The sequence below is a fragment of the Mus caroli genome, unplaced genomic scaffold, assembly GCF_978045245.1.
Source record: "Mus caroli unplaced genomic scaffold, Mus_caroli_1 scaffold_11, whole genome shotgun sequence".
In the NCBI taxonomy this organism is placed as follows: domain Eukaryota; kingdom Metazoa; phylum Chordata; class Mammalia; order Rodentia; family Muridae; genus Mus; species Mus caroli.
Genome location: NW_028227266.1, coordinates 113,667,074 through 113,687,530, shown reverse-complemented (window position 1 = coordinate 113,687,530; position 20,457 = coordinate 113,667,074). Strand labels below are relative to the sequence as shown.

Genomic DNA, 20,457 nt, shown 5'->3' with positions numbered 1-20,457 from the left:
TGGTGAATATGTTCAGCAAAAAAAGGCATTTGCTGAGTTGGATCCGGGGTCTCCCTCATGGTGGACAAAGAGCCCTGCCTCCCACAAGTCTGACCTCTAATAGGCACTGTAACATGCACATACACAGACATATAGGAACATTAAAAATAAGTTGGGGTGCCGGGCAGTGGTGGCGCATGCCTTTAATCCCAGGACTTGGGAGGCAGAGGCAGGCAGATTTCTGAGTTCGAGGCCAGCCTGGTATACAAAGTGAATTCCAGGACAGCCAGGGCTATACAGAGAAACCCTGTCTCAATAAATAAATAGATAGATAGATAGATAGATAGATAGATAGATAGATAGATAGATAGATAGATAGATAAATTGGGGTAATAAGAATCCTTGCTGCCTTTTACAGCTGCCTTTATTTTTTAAAGTTTCTATGATGCATATTACTTATAGAACTATAATTTAGCCTAAAAGAAAAAAAAAAAGACATCTCAGAGCGGCCAAGTGTGTGAACATGCATAAGCACATGGGTGTGTAGACCAGAATAAACCAGAGTTTCCTGAGAGCCAGATCTCATCAGCCTGGAGCTCACCAGGCAGGCCACACTGGCTGGTCAGAAAACCCCAGGGAGCCACCTATCTCTGCCTCCCCATTGCAACATATGCAACCACACCTGGCTCTAGGTAGGTTCTGGGGTTTAAACTCAAGTCTTTGCAAGCATTGTCTGGACCATTTCCCAGACCATAATAAGTGCTTTATAAACTGGGGGCTGGTTGGGCCTTTTGGTGGGGGCAGTTCAAGGCAGTTTCTCTGTATAGCCCTGGCTTTGCTGTCTAGCCAGGCTGGCCTTGAACTCACAGAGATCCACCTGCTTCTGCCTCCCAAATACTGGGATCAATGGTGTCTGTCACCATGGCCTGGCGTAGAGGTTTGGTTTTAATCAGTGCATCCCCAACATTGTCTTTAGTCTCACATGATGATCCCATTCCTCTGTTAGCAAAACCAACTTTGATAGGTAGAGGGCAGCTTTAAATCCAGGTATTTTCACACTGTTGTGTGCGTGTGTGGCGTGGGGACAGGGGTCTAGATTATGTTACTCTAGTCACAGTCAGCAAGCGCAACCTTGAACTCACCTGCAAAACGAGTCAAACCCACTAAGGGCTCATGGGAAACTCTGGAGAATCAACCACCCTTCCTCACCTCTGGACAGTCCCGTGACTGTAAAGTCTCAACTCTGTGGACAGAAGTCTCAGCAGAAAACGGGTGGGCAGAAGCCATCCCCCTGCCCCAGCCTCACAGGCCGCCCGCCAGGTGCCCTTTCCAGACCTACCAGGAATGCTTTACTGTTGGCATTCCCTGCATTAGGTCTTCTGCTCTTTGCAGCTGGCTGCATATTGATACAATGTTTTTTATCAACAAAAAACAAACAAAACAAAAACTGTGAAGAATGTACAAATCCCAGTGAATTCCTGAGGACTAACTATAAAGGTCCTGTTATTCTCTAGGGACTGGAGGCAGGAATTTTACAAACTCCACAAATAGTTCTGCTTCAGCACAACGCCCTAGCTCTATCAGATGTCTCTATCTGTCCACAGCATGGCAGCCACGTCTAGGGTGTTAACCAGAGTCCAAAACTTGATTCTTACAATGATTTAGGTGGAGGAGACACGCAGCTGCGACCCCAGAATTTGGGAAGCAAGTACAGATGGACCTGGAGGTCAATGTCATCCTCATCGACAGAGTGAGTTTGGAGCCAGCCTTGGCTACGGGAGACCCTGTGTCAGAACAGAAGGGAAAGGAGAGAGAGGGGAAAGGAAGAGGAAAGAAAAGGCGGGGAGGGATTTAAAACCACCCGGTGTCTAGTATTCTTCTATAACTCATGCCATGGGATTTCCTAAAAAGGATTTTTGTTTTCATTTATTGATTTGGCTGACCTGGAACTCACTCTGTAGCCCAGGCTGGCCTTAAACTTACACAGATCTGCCTCCACCACAGCTAGCTCTTAAGAGTATTTTCCTGGGCTGGTAAGATGGCTCAGTGGGTAAGAGCACCCGACTGCTCTTCCGAAGGTCCAGAGTTCAAATCCCAGCAACCACATGGTGGCTCATAACCATCCGTAACGAGATCTGGCGCCCTCTTCTGGAGTGTCTGAAGACAGCTACAGTGTACTTACATATAATCAATAAATAAATCTTTAAAAAAAAAAAAAAAGAGTATTTTCCTGCTATATAAACCAGGTTGGCTTTAAGCTGGTGACCTCCCTGCTTCAGCCCTAAGTGATGGCACTGGAGACTCCTGTGCTGCCACAGCCGACAAACGTGATGTTTAAGTCCGAATCCCACCTCTCCAGAAGACAGCCCGTGTATTGGACACATACAGACATGGGGACAGCTAGCCCCTCAAGTGAGGGCCTCATCTAAATAAGTCTGTAGTGAACAACTGTGAAGGCACAAACACTGGAATTAAGAGGATTTATTTTAAAAGATTATAAAAGTTGATATTAAGAGTGATAAAAAAAGACCCACAGGCTTTAAATCAACAAATACAAAAGTGATCAGATATAAGCAATGTAGAAATACACTTCTCAGTCCCCACATTGAGCATAATTTAAGTATAGTAATTATAAAAGTCTTGTGCAATAAGTATATTTCCCTTCTTAGTCTTAAAAACCATTCTAAACAATTTGTATAAATTACAGCAACTCAAGTCTGCCCAGCTACTAAAAAGACATTGTCCTTTCTGTGCTGACAGTCTCTGGTCCCAGCTCTTCTGGAGGGTGTGTGTTGCCACAGTCTTTAACCCCATCTCCCTCCATAGAGTGCAGAAGCCAACCAGTCACAGGTTCCCCCAAAAGAGAAAGTTCTAAGAGTGGTCACAGACACAAGTGACCAAATTATCTTCCTAACAGGAAAGCCTGAAGTAGCCAAGGCAGAGCCCTCAGCTGTGAGACAATTAACACACAGCAAGCAGCTGGATGCTGATGCTGAGCCGCTGCTGTGCGGAGCCAGGCAGAGTGTCTGCCAATCATGAACAAGCCAGACACAGGCAGAGAGGCACCTACTACTGAGATGCAATGTCCCCAAGGGCCTGCGAGTTAGAAACTAGTTCTCCAGAATGGCACTATTGAGGTCAGAAACCTTTAGAGGCGGGGCCTCATGAGGTCTTAGGTCAGAGAGGGTGTGCCCTTAAGAGACCTCAGGACCTCCAGCCACCGCCCTTCTTTCCTTGCTTCCAGATCTACCACAAACTCCCCAAGTGATGCGCTGCTGTCTAAAACAGCAGGTCTGACCAAGGGCCAAAGCCTACAAAACTGCAAGCCAAGATTAACCTTTTCCCCAACCCTTCCTCTTTTTAAGTTGATTGTCTCAGGTATTTTGTTATAGTAACAGTCAGCAGACTAATAGTTGGTAACACTAAAGTCGCCCAGATCTGCTGTTAATTCTCAATAGGTCTAAATGATATTTACACTAACTACAGCACAGCTTGATATAAAACTCTCAAATTGTCTGCAATAAACTGGTTACTTTTGAACTTCTCTATTCGTGGTTTCAAGAGCCTCCTGTCCCCTCTCTGGAATGGCAATGTTCATGATCAGTTTCACGATCTCCAAAGCAGCCATGGTGACATCACCAGTATGTAAACCTTGAGGCCAGCAGATCAGGCAGTGAGGCAGGGACAGAGCAGAAGCTGTGTGCCCAGATTCATCCACTTCCAAGAACTGCCACAGACTCACTCAGGAAACTGAAACCATCTTCTTCCACACACAAGGGCACACAAGACACTGGAAAGGAGGGGGACTTTACAGTGAATCCCCGGAAACACGATCCATCGCACCACTTCAAAGAGAAAGCCCAGCCTGGGAAACCTTCGCCAGTGCACAGAAGGCCTGGACGTGCTGGGTCTCGTTCAAGCTCTAGGAAGAAGGCAAGAAGGGAAGAAGGGTCCCCCGGGTCGGAAGGACGCCCAGTGGCTCTAAGCCAGCCCTCCAGCAGCAAGCGATCCTTCCAGAGTCTCAGGAAGCCTGAGGCCTCCCCACACCACCAGCAGTACTCACTAGCAGGGCTTCCGGGGTTCACATCTTCAAGACCTCTCCCCTGGAGAGAAAGAAAGCCAAGCAGAGGCCTGTGGGAGGGAACTCGGACCTGACACCCCTGCCTCAGACTCCTGGTGAGAAGGGACACACCTCTGGATGGCCTGGAGATGGCTGACAATGGGAAGAGAACAGAGAGGAAGAGCGAGCACTGGCCTGCACAGATGGCACACAGCACAGGGCACGGGACCATTCTGGAGAAAGTCAGGAAGGAGAATCTGGTGGGCGAGAGACCCCAGCCTAGGCTCTGCAGAGAGGCCTGCGGAGCTGTGTTCGCTTGAGCAGAAACCATCTGCCCGGAGGGAGACCCACAAGTCTCTAGTTTGACGTCATCAACCCTGTTTGCACGGGTGAACACAGCACCAAGCCTTCACATCTCTGCCGAGTTGCAAAGGCCTAGCTGTGTGATTACACCCGCGGTGCGGGACAGTCTCTTCTCTCTCTGGTCTTTAGATAGACTATCAGCTCCCTCACTTTTCCAGTGTTACATAACAAACTTCATTTTCTTCTAAACTTAATCTCAGCAATCACAGTGCAATGTAAAAGCCTCCACAAGGCTGCTATACGGTTGCTTTCACACACATACACAGCAGCAGCCCACACGTTTTCTGTTAGGCGATGCATGGCTCAGAAGGAGTGAAGAATAATTGCTTTAAGAGGTCAGCACATTAAGTGTAAGGCTGAGTAAGATACAGTAAAGGATCATGGCATTAAGGGAAGAAGCCCACACCAGCATCTCAAACACACACGAAATCCCCAGCAACACAACACAAGTTAACCGGTTCCTGAGAGGACAGAAAAGGCACAGTCTGGAAGGTAAGCGTGGTGAGGGGCGTCCTATAGCAAAATGACAGACATGCAATTCAAAGGACAGCAGTCCTCATCTCTAAAAACAAACCAAACAAACAAACAAACAAACAATCCTCCTCCACTTGCGACAGGTTCCAAGCGTTATTAAAAACCCTTTGAGCTTCCTGCTGGGGCTGCCGCCCAGCCCAGCGCTGTAAAGCTGCTTTCCTGTCCCTTCCCTTCTCTCCAAAAGGTGCACACACGACACAGGTCACACAGAGGGAGCCTCTCTTTGGGTCCACACCCCGGTTCTGTGTCTTTAAGCATTCAGTGGTTCGGTGAGGGCTTCCACCTTTGCGTTGTTCTCGGGCTTTCTCAGCGGGTTCTCCCGCAGCTTCTCACACAGCATGACAACGAAGTCCAGTAGGAACATGGAGCTTGCCAAGAAGCCAAACACCTAAGGAAGAGAGGGGGAGAGATCTGAGCAAGTGTGTGTTTCAACTTGTGTCCTATTCAGCCTGAGAGTTCACATCCAGGAAAGAGAGCCGATCAATTACACCTTATAACTACTTTTAAAAAAAAGATTTGCTTTAGTTTTACTTAGTCTGTGGAAGCGAATGGCACGGGTGTATGGGTTCTTTTGGAGGTCTAAAGAGACTACAGGATCCCTGGAAGTGGACAGAGCCCCCTGATGTGGGTCCTCTGGAAGAGCAACACGGGTCTCACTTGCTGAGCCTTCCCTCCAACCCCACACTTAACACTCTTTAACAGAACTTAAAAGCTATCCTAAGAGGAAATGACAAAGCAAAGTTCCCAGAATAACAGCTGCCTCTGTGCGTCCCACAGGGCACAGATGCCAGTTCTGCTGCTGGGCAGTGCTAGGGCCAGAAGCAGAGTTGCCGACCAGCACCAGTGTCAGGTGTACGAGAGATCTAGCCTCCCTACTCCTCTAGAACCATAGCTACTAGAAGTCCCTGGCTGCATCTCCTCTGCCTGACTCCAAGCCATGGACTCGCTGCAGGATGGCCATGCATCATCTCCTCTGGAAACTTATGAAAGGAATTCCCTTCATTCCCAACTGACTTCTGGTTGGGGTTTGGAGACTAGTCCCTGCTGGGCTTATTAAAGAACCTGTCTGGGGCTGGAGAGATGGCTCAGTGGTTAAGAGGTCCTGAGTTCAATTCCCAGCAACCACACAGTGGCTCATAACCATCTGCAATGATCCCATTATGATGCTCTCTTTTGGTATGTCTAAAGACAGCTACAGAGTATATACATGCACACACACACACACACACTGGACCTGATCCCTCTGAACAGGCAGCAGCGCTCCCACACACACTCAAGCAGCTGATGCAGTCATGGATTTATCTTATCAAAGTACTGCCCAGATTTGGCCTTCCCGCCTCCATACAAACAGCAATGGCCCTGCCCACACATCTGAAGTCAGACAGGGAGCCTGCAAAGCTCTCCACAGGACCTGACAGTCACATGCTGGAGAGGCCTCCAGCATCATGGAGAGGGGAGAGATGAGCGGCCTTATCCAGAAGCAGTGCACAAAGGAAAATGAACTGGACTGGCTTTCTTCCTACTGATCGTGTTCAGCACCCCGAGCTCCACATGGCTAAGTCCTCTCAAACTCCTTGTGTGGAATGTTCCTTGCATAGGTAGCTTTCCCTTCCCCAGACAGCCCTGGGTGATGACATTATACTCTCTCATGAACCTCACATCTCCTAAGGCACACTGCTAACAACCCTCCACCAAAGCCTTCCTCTGACTCAACATCTATGCCCATGCACTTGGGGAATGAAGTCTACTTAAAAGTCCTCACCACTAAGCCCCTCTGGCCTCCACGCTCAGGGACTTCTTAGCCCTTCTCACCCCAACTACTGTTGAATTATTGGGTCTTAGCTCTTGAATTCAGTCTTCCAGGTTAAAGCAGGTTCACAGGCCACAAAAACAATCCATCCTATATTAAAACCAGAGGCTCTATGCTTGAGGAGTGAGTCTGTTACCCACAGCTAGCCCTCTGACCTCCTAGGGACCTCAAGCTGCTATTAAAGTAACCACCAGAGGAGCCATTTCCTCCCACAGCCCTACCTGCCTCTGTAACCCGGGAAAGAATTCCCCCAAACCCCTTTTCCTGAGCCCTGGTGACAAAGCACCAAGATGGTGCCCTTGCCATTCATTCCAGCTGTGTACTGATTACAAGGGGACTTTGTGTACTTTCCTGGATGCAGCTGTGTTCTCTTTATCCTTGTAACTTCGGCCTGCGCACAGCATGCACCCACCCTTCTTTACTCTCTCTCTGTGTTCGTGCCTGTCAGTACCCACTGAAGAGATGCTCTCGTCTTCCTTCCCCGTGTCCACCTGAAGAGACTCATTCTGGTTCCAACACTGCTATTCAGACAGGAGGCCTCAGACTTAACAGGATATATACATCCAAAACATGTCCTAATTTTGTAAACTTACAATTCGAGTCCCCACTGTAAGGTCCATCGCCACAATACTTGGGTGGTGGCCCATGTCCCCCTCTGCTTACCAGACAAGCCTTTCAGGGGGCATCAGGGTAGGACATCTAGATCCCTCACTCTCAACATCTCGATGGTTGCAAGCAGGACAGTTCTACAGTCTCCCCCAGCCTCCTGGACTAAACACCTTCCTCTTATCCCCAACTAGCTAGAGGGTAGCTGATCATCAGACTGTCGGGAATAGTCAAAGCCATACCTGTGTGTCTTTTAATGGCTGCCTGAAGATGAGAAATCCACCCACCCATTAAGAAGGTTCCTGCCCCTATTGTCCTATGATCCACAGACATCAACAGATCCTCCTCTATCAGAATGTCTCAACCCTAGTCCCTGTCCGTAACAGTAGCAGGACTGCCTACTCTATCAGAATGTCTCAACCCTAGCCTCTGTCCTTAACAGTAGCAGGACTGACACCAGGGCAACATCTCAATCTCCTACACCCCCCTCCCCCCATCATGTCCTGCAACACTATGTCTTTTCAGAAAAGGCTGGGAAGTTGGATCTTGGACCTGCTGCCCTAGTGCAACCCTGACAAACGGGCCTTCAGGTGCTGTCTTACACATCTAAGTTCCTATAAGTCCCACATTCCTCCGTCAGAGCAGCCCACCCTGAACTCAGCAGTGGAAGGCAATCCCCTGTTCCCTGACTCTTCGGTGGATTCAAAGTCAAGTCTCCAAGTCCCTACTGTCTCAGCCCCTGCCTATACCTAATGTGTATGCAGGAGTCTGGGGGGTGTCAATAATGAGTCAGTAGATAGAAAATTAAATCCCACCAGATGGTATTAAATACATGGCTAGTAGCGATGGTTTCACTGACCCGCAGATGAGGGAAACACGATGTGTAACTAACTAGGTTAGCTGAAGACAGCGAAGCTCTTCAGATCAGAACCAACCTCCATTTTTAAACACTACTTGGCTAACTTAAATACACTCTCCAGTCACTTGTCATGCTGTGGTGACACTGGGACTTGATGCCAATACCTACTTCCTCTTCCTTATGTCACTTCCTCATTGTGCTATTCTAACACAGGACCCAGACATTCGGAGAATTCTGTCAAGAAACAAAAGACCATGCTTCAAAGTTGGCTTCCTCACTAGGAAACCCCTTGAGGAAGTGAAGGCCAAAACAGGAAGAAAGCAACTCCAAGTCTCTCGAAACCTCAGCCCAGCCCTCCATGACTTTGTACTCTGTGTGTGTGTGTGTGTGTGTGTGTGTGTGTGTGTGTGTGTAGGGGGTGGGGGGTTGGTGGCCTCCCAGGTAACTGGTCTCAAACTCAATCTTCCAAATGCTAGAACTGAAGGCACGCCACACCTGGCCTGCACCCCCACGACTGTGGCCGCCTCTTGCAATCTCTGGCTTCTTCCTTTCCTCTGCTCCACCCTAAAGAACACAGGACTTCATCCCACCCACAGCACACTGAGCTCACCTGGCCATGCCAGCACAGCCAGCCTAAAGTACACACTCATTAGTAAACCCGGTCGTCCCCGTGGGGTCTGTTCTGGGCTCAACTGCATCTGCTTGTCCCCTACAAATCAGACTGGCACAGCACCGTCTGCAACGCTTCAATGCTATCTTTTTAAAGATTTTGTTTCTTTTTCTTCCTGAGTCTGAGTGTTTTGTCTGCATGCATCTGGGTGCCTGGTGCTATAAGAAGTTGGATGCCCTGGAACTAATATTATGGATAACTCTGAGCTGCCATGTGGACACTGGGCACTGAACCTGGGTCTTCTACAGGAGCAGCAAAGGCTTTAAACGCCGAGCCGTCTTTTCCCCTTTGAGCAAATAAACCATACAGTAAGGCTCTATAATAAAATGTAGTTTTAGGGCTAAGGCAATAGCAGACAAACACACATACACACAAAACCACACACAGACTCGGAATTTTTTAAATATTTAAAACAAACAAAAAAATGCCAAAGGGAAAAAAAAAAAAACCCTCTTCACTCAGCTGTCCCTTTGTTGTCTCAAAGGTTTGGATTTATACTCCACACACACAGCAGCAAGGTCTGGGACACACAGCAGCAAGGTCTGGGACAGGCAAGCCTGGCTTTCTCTTTCTAGTGGGGTGGGGGTGGGAGGTCGACAGGGGAGTGAAGAAGAAATGGGAGAGAACTAGTCAGACTCCTCCACCTGAGATGAACTGTCCTAGAACTAATTTTTAGAACAATTGATGGGCTGGAGAGATTGCTCAGTGGTTAAGAGCACTCACTGCTCTTCCAAAGGTCCTGAGTTCAATTCCCAGCAACCACATGGTGGCTCACAACCATCCGTAATGAGATCTGATGCCCTCTGTTGGATGTTTGAAGACAGCTACAAAGTACTTACATATAATAAATAAATAAATCTTAAAAAAAAAAAATGCTTGACTGTGCTGGGCATGGTAGCACACATCTTTAATCCCAGCACTCAGAGGGTGGAGGGAGGTAGATCTCTGAGTTTGAGGCCAGCCTGGGCTACATAGTGAGTTTCAGGATAGCCAGGGCTACAGAGAGAAACCCTGTCTCAAAAAAAGAAAGAAAGAAAGAAAGAGAGAGAGAGAGAGATAGAGAGAGAGAGAGGGAGGCAGGGAGGAAGGTTGGTTGGTTGGTTGGATGGATGGATTGATTTCATGTATTTCATGTAGAGGTTACAAACCTGAAAATGGGCTCACTTCCTTGAGAGCGATCCCTGCCAGCACAAACCTGTGATCAGGCACTAAGGATAGGAGGAGCTTGTTAAAAGATCACCCAAGACTGCAGTAGCAGTACACATCTGAAGTCACATCTGGAGTCACGGCACCCAGGACACTGAGGCAAGAGACTCCTGAGTTTGAGACCAGCTTACAACAAATATCAAGTTCAGGGTTAGCCTACACTACAGAGCAAAACTCTATCCCAAAATCTAAGAACTAACCCTGGGGCTGTAGCTCAGGTGTACAGTGCTTGCCTAGCATGCATGAGCTATTGCAACAAAGGAACAGAAGAAGGGGGAGGTGGGGAGAAGAGGAAGAAAAAAGAAAAGAAAGATAAGAAAAAGAAATAAGAGGAAAGGTGAAATAAGGAACCAAAGGTAGAGTGCCCTGCAGGCAGGCTTCCGTGACTCACTCAAACTCTGTCAGGAGTTGCCTGTGGAGTTTCTCAGAGGCATTTGGACAATGACAAAGGTGACAAAGGCCAGCTTGCTACTTGCATTAGCAAACACCTGCTTATATGCAGCATAAAGAAAACTTTGGTAATAAAACTCGGCCAAACTCCAGGCAGGTTCCTAGGCTCTAAAGACTAGTGTTTGTTTACTTTTAGGTCTACCTTTGTATTGAAAGGAGAAGAAAAACTACCCTTGGGCTGGGGAGAGGATGGGCTCAGTGGGCTGGGGAGAGGATGGGCTCAGTGGGCTGGGGAGATGAGATGGGCTCAGTGGGCTGGGGAGATGATGGGCTCAGTGGGCTGGGGAGATGATGGGCTCAGTGGGCTGGGGAGATGATGAGCTCAGTGGGCTGGGGAGATGATGGGCTCAGTGGGCTGGGGAGATGAGATGGGCTCAGTGGGCTGGGGAGATGAGATGGGCTCAGTGGGCTGGGGAGATGAGATGGGCTCAGTGGGCTGGGGAGATGAGATGGGCTCAGTGGGCTGGGGAGATGAGATGGGCTCAGTGGGCTGGGGAGATGAGATGGGCTCAGTGGGCTGGGGAGATGAGATGGGCTCAGTGGGCTGGGGAGATGAGATGGGCTCAGTGGGCTGGGGAGATGATGGGCTCAGTGGGCTGGGGAGATGAGATGGGCTCAGTGGGCTGGGGAGACGAGATGGGCTCAGTGGGCTGGGGAAATGAGATGGGCTCAGTGGGCTGGGGAGATGATGGGCTCAGTGGGGAAATGTGATTGGCTCACAAGCTGAAGGCTGAGCTCACACCCGGAACCCACGGATAATTCAGGCAGAGCGTCAAAAGCATCTGTAACCCCAGAACACCTACAGGAAATGGGAAGTAGAAACAGGCGGTTCCAAGAAGCCAGTGCGGCCAGGTAAGGTGACTCATCCTTCTAACTCCAGCACTGTCCTGGTGAGTGCCAGGGCCAACCAGGGCTGCACAGGGAGAGCCTATCTCAACAAGGAGGGTAGGAGCTGGTGAGCAGCTGGCCGGGTTACACGGCAGTGAGACTACCTCAAATAAGGTCCTTCCCAGGCAGGACCAACACCAAAGAGCATCTCTTATCCACACAGATCACAGCACACAAGTGCACACCGCTCACAACACATATATCATCAATATAAACAAATTTAAGTAATAATTATTACTCTGATATATAACCTATGAAGAACTTTCTAAATTCTCTGCTTCTAAGGAAACAAAAATAAGGCTAAAAAAGCAAAGTACTTACAATTGCAGCAATTTCAGCTGAGGTCCCAGAATGGGTGGAGACAAAAATGATAGATGCCAGCAGGAACACACACCCAGTTCCCAGGGTGATGTAAAAATCCTACACACAGGGAACAAGAGCACACAAGCTCAGAGCAGCAGACAAAACGTAACATTTTTAATTTCAAAAACCCTGAATGACTTACATTTTCTTGGTGCAATCCAAGCTTAAAACATGCTATGGTACCTGGTCAATAAGCCTGCATTCAAACAACACTGTCTAGTTTAGGCTGCATGTAATAGTATGTCACAGATTTTTCTTTTTGAGACAGGGTCTCACCATGTACCTAGCCTGGGCTGGCCTGGAACTCAGGGAGACCCAACGGCCCGCCTCTGCCTCCCGAATTCCCGCTGGGATTACAGACAAGCGACACCACATCCAGCCGGGATTTGCTTCTGAGTAGGTTCTGTTTGCTTGTTTGTTTGCTTGTTTGTTTCCATCTTTGTGCTTCCTGCTCCTGGGACGTGAACCCATGGCCTCAGGAATGCTTGGCGAACACAATCCCTGAGCTGACCGTTGTTTGGCGGGTTTGTATTTCTTTCTCACAGGTTCTCACCAGCCCAGGCTGGCCAGGAACTTCTGATAGTCCTGCTTCTACCTTCCAAGTACTGGGACTACCTTCTCTGAACCAGGGCTAGAGAGAGATTCTCAACAGTTAGAGCACTCGCTGCTCTTCCACAGGACCAGGGTTCAATTCCCAGCAACCACAGGGTGGTTCACAATCATCTGTAACTCCAGTTTCAGGGGATTTGACACCCTCTTCTAGCCACCAAGGGTACCAGAATGCACAGAATATATACAAAAACATGCAAACAAACATATACACAAAATATTTTTAAAAGATGCAATGTTTGATCAACATAGCTTGTAAAGTCAGACTACCACAGTTCAAATCCCAGCTATGTAACTTCCTAGTTATGTGGCTTGTTTGTTTCTCATTGTTGGTATGAGGACGTAAGCACCACTGCATGTGTGTGAAGGCCAGAGGGCAGCTCTGCGGGGTAAATTCTCTGTAGCCCCTGACTTCTGAGATTTCAGGTATGTAAAAGCACACCAACTCCTAAGGCCCAGGGCTTCAGTACAAGCCAAGCAAGAGTTTTCCCAGCTGAACTGTACCCCAGTTGGGTATGGGTGGGTTTGTTTGTTTGTTTACATGTATATTGCAGAGGGATTTTAATCCAGCAACATTGTTATTCTAGCTAGTTAGCTCACACCTTGAATCCCAAACTATGAAGGGAAAATCAGTTTGTAGAAGGAAGCACCCATGTTGGAAAGTGATGTCTGAGTGGCAGACAAAGTGATGAATCAGAGAATGTCTTGACAGAATAGGCTATGCCCAACTCTTACAAGAAGAGAGAAGAAAGGGAAGCTGCTTAAGATGGAGCAGCTGAGAGTGAGAGAGAGAGAGAGAGAGAGAGAGAGAGAGAGAGTTTTACTACAAGTTGCAGAGAAAGAACAAGGTGGACACAGGTGAAGACAGAATGAGCCAGAGAATGAGAAGGAGCCAGAAGATTAGAACAGATTGCCACAAAGGCCAAGCAGAGCAATTCAGAAACCAGAAGAAGCCAGACTTGAATCAGCTTGCTGAGGTGTCAGAGCCAGAAGAGCTGAGTTAAACCTGCCAACAGAGTTCAGAAAGAACTAGAAAGGCTGATCTTATTCAGCAGCAAATCTCTAAGCCTAGGTTAGCAGACAGAGGCAGATGACAACTACATCAGGTGTGTGTTTGTAGGTCTGTATGTGCGTGCATGTCTGAGGCAGAGAGATGTCAGCATCTTTCCAGATGCTCTCTCACGGAACACAGGGCTCCCTGACTTGGTTAGTCCTGTCTCTGTCTCCAGAACACTGGGATAACAGGCAAGTCGCCATATGTGGGTGCAGCGGACCCACATTCCTGTCCTTCACTCAGGGCTTTCCCTGTTGGGCCACAACCCCAGCCTGGGGAACACTAACAGTGATCCAACAAAGGCATTCTGTATTCACCTAAACACAACTTTTATCTTTTTATATAATTAAATCAAAGTGCCAGGCTCGGTGGTACACATCTTTAATCCCATCACACGGGAGGCAGAGGCAGGAGGATTTCTGTGAGTTTGAGGCCAGTCTGGTCTACCGAATGAGTTCCAGGACAGCCAAGGATACACAGAGAAACCCTGTCCAAAAAAAAAAAAAAAAAGGAAAAGAAAACACAGACAGAACCACATGTTGCTTTGTTTAAAGACCCTGTAGTGTCGTGGTATCCCTAGGGCTCCCACACACAGTGCAATGTCTGGTGGAGAGCAGTCACTCAATTCCTAACTGTAAAGCCAATGAGTGACACTCTAAAATGTAAAAAATGAAAAGTGACAAAATCACACTTCTAAAACAAAATATTTAGGGGGCACAGTGGCCCATGCCTATATTGCCAGCCCTCAGGACAGGAGATGGCAAGTTCAAGGCCATCCTAGGCTGGTTGTAAGGCAAACACTACACAATGTCTACAGTGAATTAGGTGAGGCCACCACTAACTATCAGATCACTGGTGGCTTCCTTGTCCCCTGAGTACATTTCTTCTCTCCATCTTTGACATGGAGCCCAGTTACTAGGGGGCAGAGAGCTAGGACACAGACAGTGTTTTCAAGCGCTGCGCTCTGAAAGCATTACCACTCTCACAATAAAACCAGGCGAGCCCGACACAGGGACCGTGTTTTCCCCACTTACCGATGACTTGACTTTCCCAGTGTCCACTCTGTCGTGCACTAGGGTGCAGTACACGATCAGCAGGAGGAGGCTCAGGAGGAAGGCGCTACAGCTCACAAATTCAAAGAAGTAGAGGCCTCCACACAACCCACACTCGGACACAACCTCTTCACAGATGAAGGCCAGGAGAGACAGCAGCTACAGATGGAAACCATTTGACCTCAGTGAGTGAGATGACCCATGACATCCAAAACCTACATGCAGGCTGGGCCTATAAACCCAGACACTTGGGAGGCTGAAGCAGGAGGATCAAGAGTTCCCACACAGCCTCTGCCAAGGCTGTGAGACAACCCCCTTCTAAAACAAAATTAAATCCACTATCTGTTTGCTAAAATATTCGTAAAGTAGAGACTGGGGCAAACCAGATTAGTGAGAGAGCTTGGTACATAGAACTTAAGAGTCAGCTTGCCTTGAAGGGATACACCCAGTTAACTACTGTGTGTCAACGCTGAGACTCAGAAATGAGAGTGTTCCAACAGCCCACAGGAAGGACTTCCAGGAGAGAAAGCTGAGTGCCATTACGCACGGCAAGTTTTTTTAGCTGCTGTAATGGAGTCAGTGGGAAAGTCAGCCAGGGTGTAGCTGGAGGCACATGGTCAGACTAATCTAGAGTCAGGAAGTGTGACTGCACACACAGACTCTGGGTGGCAGCCAAGCAAGAGGTCAAGAGCATCCTGAGAGAGGGCAGCTTGCAAGGGGAGAAGCCAGCAATGAGAAACAGCAGCCGAAGGGGCATGAGGCAGAGCAAGCGAGCCCATCTGAAGAAGGCGGCAAGTGTGCTACTGCTCACTACTCAGAGGTCAGGAGCACTGGTCAAGGAGCGCCTGCATTAGACTGCACTATGCGACAGTGACCATGATATTGGTGACACTGCAAGAAAACTCCAGTCTGGCAGAGCGTTAGATAACTCTGTACTCGAGTGCCACGCACTCCGGTCGGGTCTGCTTGACAGGCTGAAAAGTCTGTAAACACTCAACGAGGAAAAGAGTTTCACAGAAACTCACCTGGAGCTTTGGCGTTCTCATTTACCCATATACTGATACCCTATTCCCGAGTTAGTCTGGTGTATGGAACTACGAGCTCTCTTTTAGTATTTTATTATAAGTGCCTTTTAAGATTAAATTCTGATATAGTTAAGTCTCCCCAGTGTTCCAAGGTCCCAGAAGGTTGGAATCCTGCAGGAATGCAGTAAAGAAGTAACTAATTAAGCATTACAAAAGATGGAGCCAGCAGCTCAGAGATAGTCTGCAAAGTATTTACTAAGGACAGTAGCAAATCTCACCCTAACAAGGGAATACCATAAAAGAGCCAGGGAATCCCACTGAGATAGAAATCTTCAGTACAGGCTGCATTGCATATTAGAAGCAAGTTGGTGAATTCTCCTGACAAATGGAGATTCTCCAGTTACTTAAAAGTTACACTCATATAAGAATTTAGCAAGGCCTAGGAATTAGGGGGGTTGTGATGTTGCATTATTCATGAGGCCTGCTAAGAGCAGTACCCCCTGGTGCTAGCCTTCACAAGGTTCAAAGGTATAACACTAGAGTGTGAAATCCTTGCCTGTCACTAAGCTGACCCTAGGCAGGACTGCTTTATCTTTACTGTAAACATCTACCTGGTTCCTGTAAGTCCCTTTGTAGTCATTCCTTTGTTTTGTATCAGGTAACTTCAATGACCTTGCCTGCTGTGACTTCAGACCCCTTGTATTTTCTGCACTATATAAGACTGGTGTTCACTTTGTGAGAATACATTCAGATTCTACACAATCTCGCGTGTTGGTCTGTCACTCGCCAATGCGTTGCCCACATGCCCCAGAGACTCGTTCCACGCAGACAAAGGGACCCAGAGGGTCTGCGGCACTCGAGGAAGGGGGCTGTGGTGGGGACAGAAGGCAGTAGACTAGAAAAGCAGTGTCAGGTGTGAGCAGAGTCAAGGGTGCAGTGGATGTGCTCACAGGAAGAAGGGAAGTTCCAGACAAGCGCACTCAGCACATTTCACCATCCTAGCAGAGACCCTCTGCTGGGAGGACCAGAGACAAGCAGGGAGCACCTCTGTACAGGGAGGAGCTGGTGCTTAACTCTTTAGGAGTTTAACTCTTTAGGGAGTGGAAAAAGACTGTTCACGAACTGCTCTCATGAAGGCATGGGGAGTCTCCGGAGTCCCTGGACCGTCAAAAGGACTGATGGTCCACAGTCAAAGGCCAAAGGGAAATTCTACCTCACTCCAGTGAGGACAGAGGAGAAAGCCAGGCACAGAGTAGCTACAAACAAACAAAAAAACAGCATCAACAACAACAAAGCAGACTAGAGTGGGCTGCACACCGAGAAAGCCAGCACCCAGGAAGCAGAGGCAGTAGGATCCGCTAGCGGCCCAGGCCAGCCTGGGCTACAACACAACACTAAGAGCTAGGAATGTAGATTAGTGGTAGGATACATGCCAGGCATTGGCATTCCGGAGCCTCTGATTCAACTCCCAGCCCTGGAAAACAAACAAACAAACAAGAAACAGAGTAGCTTGGGGAAGAAAAGAAAAATGAAAATCAAGAGTTGTATTTCACAGTGCACAGTACATTCGCCCACACTTTGATTACAAATGTCAACAGACCAATACTAGGAAAATTAGGAGCGTCTTCAAAAGCTAAGCACTGTCGGGTACTCCAGAGAAATGAAGACCCACTTGAGCAAAAGGAATTTCAAGATGACTTTACTCATACAGCCCCAAACCAGAAACAATGCAGATGTCCTTCAACAGCCAAAAGAAGCCCAAGTACAAAGTGTCCAGTCGGATCATCTCCAGATAACTGCACAAAGGGGGAAAAATCGGCAGCTGAGGCGTCCATCCACACGCGGCATGAACACAACCACACATAAGAAATCTAAGTTAAATCATAGACTGGTTCATTTAAACAATAAAACCCATGTAAATCCCATCATCAAGTATTTAAAAAAATAAAATAGAAACATAAGGGTGAATCTACAGACACAATAAACCAAAAGTCTAGTTGCATAAAATTTACGATTCCTTACAACACTGTTTCAACGTATTTACTGCTCCGTTCTGGAAAGATAAGAGACAGTGTGCCTCGTCTTTAGATGTGGGACAAGCCTTTGACAAGAGGCAGGTCAGACATGACAGGTACCGCAGCACTGCTCCAAGACTAGTTTTACACTTGTATTGGAATCTCCCGGGGTTTGCAGGTTCACCACGTGCCCCTTGATATTTAGCTTGGTAAGAGCAAGTCCCAAGCAGCCTGGGAGATCTAAGGGTGGAAAGAACCTAGAGGTGACCCAGCCCCACCACCACCACTCTCCCAGGTCTACAGTTTCACAATAGGCTTCTTTTCTCTTTGCAGTCTTAGAAAACCTGCTAAGATTTATGGGCCCAGAATAACGAGTCACATACAAACATTCGAATGCACTCCCCACGGCTTGAAGGCTCCTTGTTAACACACTATGCCTCTGCTTCTGATTCTGGTGTCTCCACACCCTTGTTTTCTTATCAGAACTCTGCAATTCTATTAGGCTTTAAATCAACTAAAGACTCGAGAAGGACAGGAAGTCTTGCCTACAGCCCTCAGCCTGGCCAAACAGACCTCATCTATAGCTTTCTTGGGACTTTTTTTTAGTAACCCTGTAGTATATTTTTATTGTTAATAAGTAAGACTGTATTAAAACCGGAAAAGCAGGAACAAAAAGGCAACTATAAAAATGAAAAAGTGGGCAGTGGTGGTAGTACTAGCCTTTAATCCTAGCACTCGGGAGGCAGAGGCAGGCAGAATTCTGAGTTTGAAGCCAGCCTAACCTACAGAGTGAGTTCCAAGACAGCCAGCCTGGGGGTGGAGGTGGGGTGTACAGAGAGAAAAGTATTTAAAGGAAGCTTGCTTTAGCATTGCAAGTTCCCCATAACAAATGAATTTCACACAGAGCAGCTAAAGACCTTTTCAAGGCAAACTGATCTCTATGGCTCAACTGCAAAACACCAGCGAAACTTCTCTTCTGGTTGTGTCCTAGTCTGAAGATACAGAGCTAAGGCCTGCTGAACTATAATAATGAGAATTTTTACTCTGGCTTTAGCATTTCTTATTAGAAAAAAGAAATAAAAGCAACTAAAAATATGAGATTTTGTTCTGCACACCCATGCAGAAGACAGATAGAGATGACTTCCTTGGAGCAGCAGGAATGCTTCGGTCATACAGAAATTTCTCTGTCCAAAAGGTTCCATTAGACACATGTGTTTACTGCAGAGAAGCGCAAAAGAGACACAATCTGGAGCTGCTGCTATAGCACAGTTGGCAGAGCACTTGCCTCGCACGCACAAGGCCCTGGGTTCAATTCTCCACACCACATAGACCGCATGGTGGAGCACACCTGTAATCCCAGCACTGTGGAGACGGGAGTATCAGGAGTTCAAAGGTCATCCTCTATATTAGTGAGTCTGAAATTAACTGGACTACATGAGACTTGAGACCCTGTGAAAAAAAGAGTGGAAGAGAAGGAATGGAAAGGAGAGGGGGAGGAAGAGAGGAGCAAGGGGAGAGAGGGAGAAGGAAAAGAAGGAGATGGAAGGGTGGGGGCAAAACCACACCCATCTGGGTTAAAGGAACAGGTTCTGCAAATGCGCAAAGACGGGAACCCAGGTGCCTGCGGAACCTAAAGGTGTCCATTGCAGACATCATAGGAGGATGTAGGGGGTTACACAAGACCAGATCTACTTATCACTTGTCTCCAATGATTTCCTCCTCGTGCCCAAGCTGGCACCTAAAAGCAGCGCCAGTTTTCTAACTGCTAGCTTTCTACTTCAGGAAAGTAGGTCAACTGAGTTCCAAGAATATAAGTTCTGATTAGCGGCGTTTTGAGAATTTTAAATCTTCCCAAGGAAAGCAGTGGGCCGCTTTTAGCATAAATGGCTCACAAAACTAAACAAAACCCATAAACATCCTAAACAATTTGGTTTTCCGAAAAGTGTCTTCTTGAAAAACCTTAATACCCACTGGCAGCTGAGACACAGCAGGAGTATCATAATTTAAATACCAAAGATGACTATAGTTTCACGCCTAGGCGGAAAATAAAGAGAAGCAGGCTCAGGTTCTCTCACCCGCACACATGAAGCAGAAAGATGCCCTTTCGACTCTCTCTGCATCAAACTCACTGTGCAAGCTAAACACATACACAAACTGTCCGACATGTTATACTGCCCTAATGGGCCAGCACCCGGAAAATCGCAAAAGCCAGAAAAGATAAACAGAAAGCACTTCGTTGTCTGAAACACAAGCATTCAGGGCGATAATGAAAGAATTTTAGCTGAGAGAAGGGAAAAAGGGTTTAAGAGGCTGAGGCCCGGTCACGGGTAGGCGGTGGACGGCAACGCCTCCTTCCCGGGAAGGAACTGGGGTGTGGAAACGGCTGCTTCCCGAACGAGGAAGCCGAGCGAGCGGCAGCCTCGAGGCATCCACCCCAGCCCTCAGCCCACAGGTCCCGGCCGCCGCCGTAGGCTCACCAGCTGCAAGCCCTTGAGGATGCGCCGATACCAAGGGAGCCTGCCCAGGACGAAGTAGGCGGCCAGGCCGCTGCGCGCACCCCTGCCAGCGCCGGGGGCCGCCTCGGTGGTGGGACTGTACACCGCTCCGTTCTCCATCGCCGGCAAACACTCGCTCACCCAGCTAAAGTGTCCGCCGAGCGGTAGGGGGCGTCACTTCCTGGGACTCCGCCCACGCTTCCGGTCAACTCCGCCCTCGCCACGCCCCCTCGCTTGCTGAGCTCCCGCCCCTAGAATTTCTCTTCCTTTGCCACGCCCCCTTTGCCACGCCTCCATGGTGTGTCGCGCCCCTCTGCCTTTCCTGCTCTCTGGTTAACAGTTTATTTTTGGGGTTTTTATTTTATTTTATTTTATTTTTTTGGTTTTTCGAGACAGGGTTTACTCTGTGTAGCCCTAGC

At 48.0% G+C, this 20,457-nt stretch overlaps 1 protein-coding gene across 1 annotated transcript; it reads right to left on the bottom strand.

Annotated features, from left to right (window-relative positions):
- Positions 1–2,445: 2,445 nt before the first annotated feature.
- Positions 2,446–20,222, bottom strand: Cmtm6 (CKLF like MARVEL transmembrane domain containing 6). Its single transcript, XM_021172405.2, has 4 exons — positions 20,021–20,222; positions 14,486–14,662; positions 11,747–11,845; positions 2,446–5,324 (listed from the first exon to the last, which is right to left on the bottom strand). Exons 1-4 carry the CDS (start codon positions 20,156–20,158, stop codon positions 5,187–5,189), a joined length of 552 nt encoding a protein of 183 aa, XP_021028064.1. The 5' UTR covers positions 20,159–20,222; the 3' UTR covers positions 2,446–5,186.
- Between the last annotated feature and the right edge of the window lie 235 nt (positions 20,223–20,457).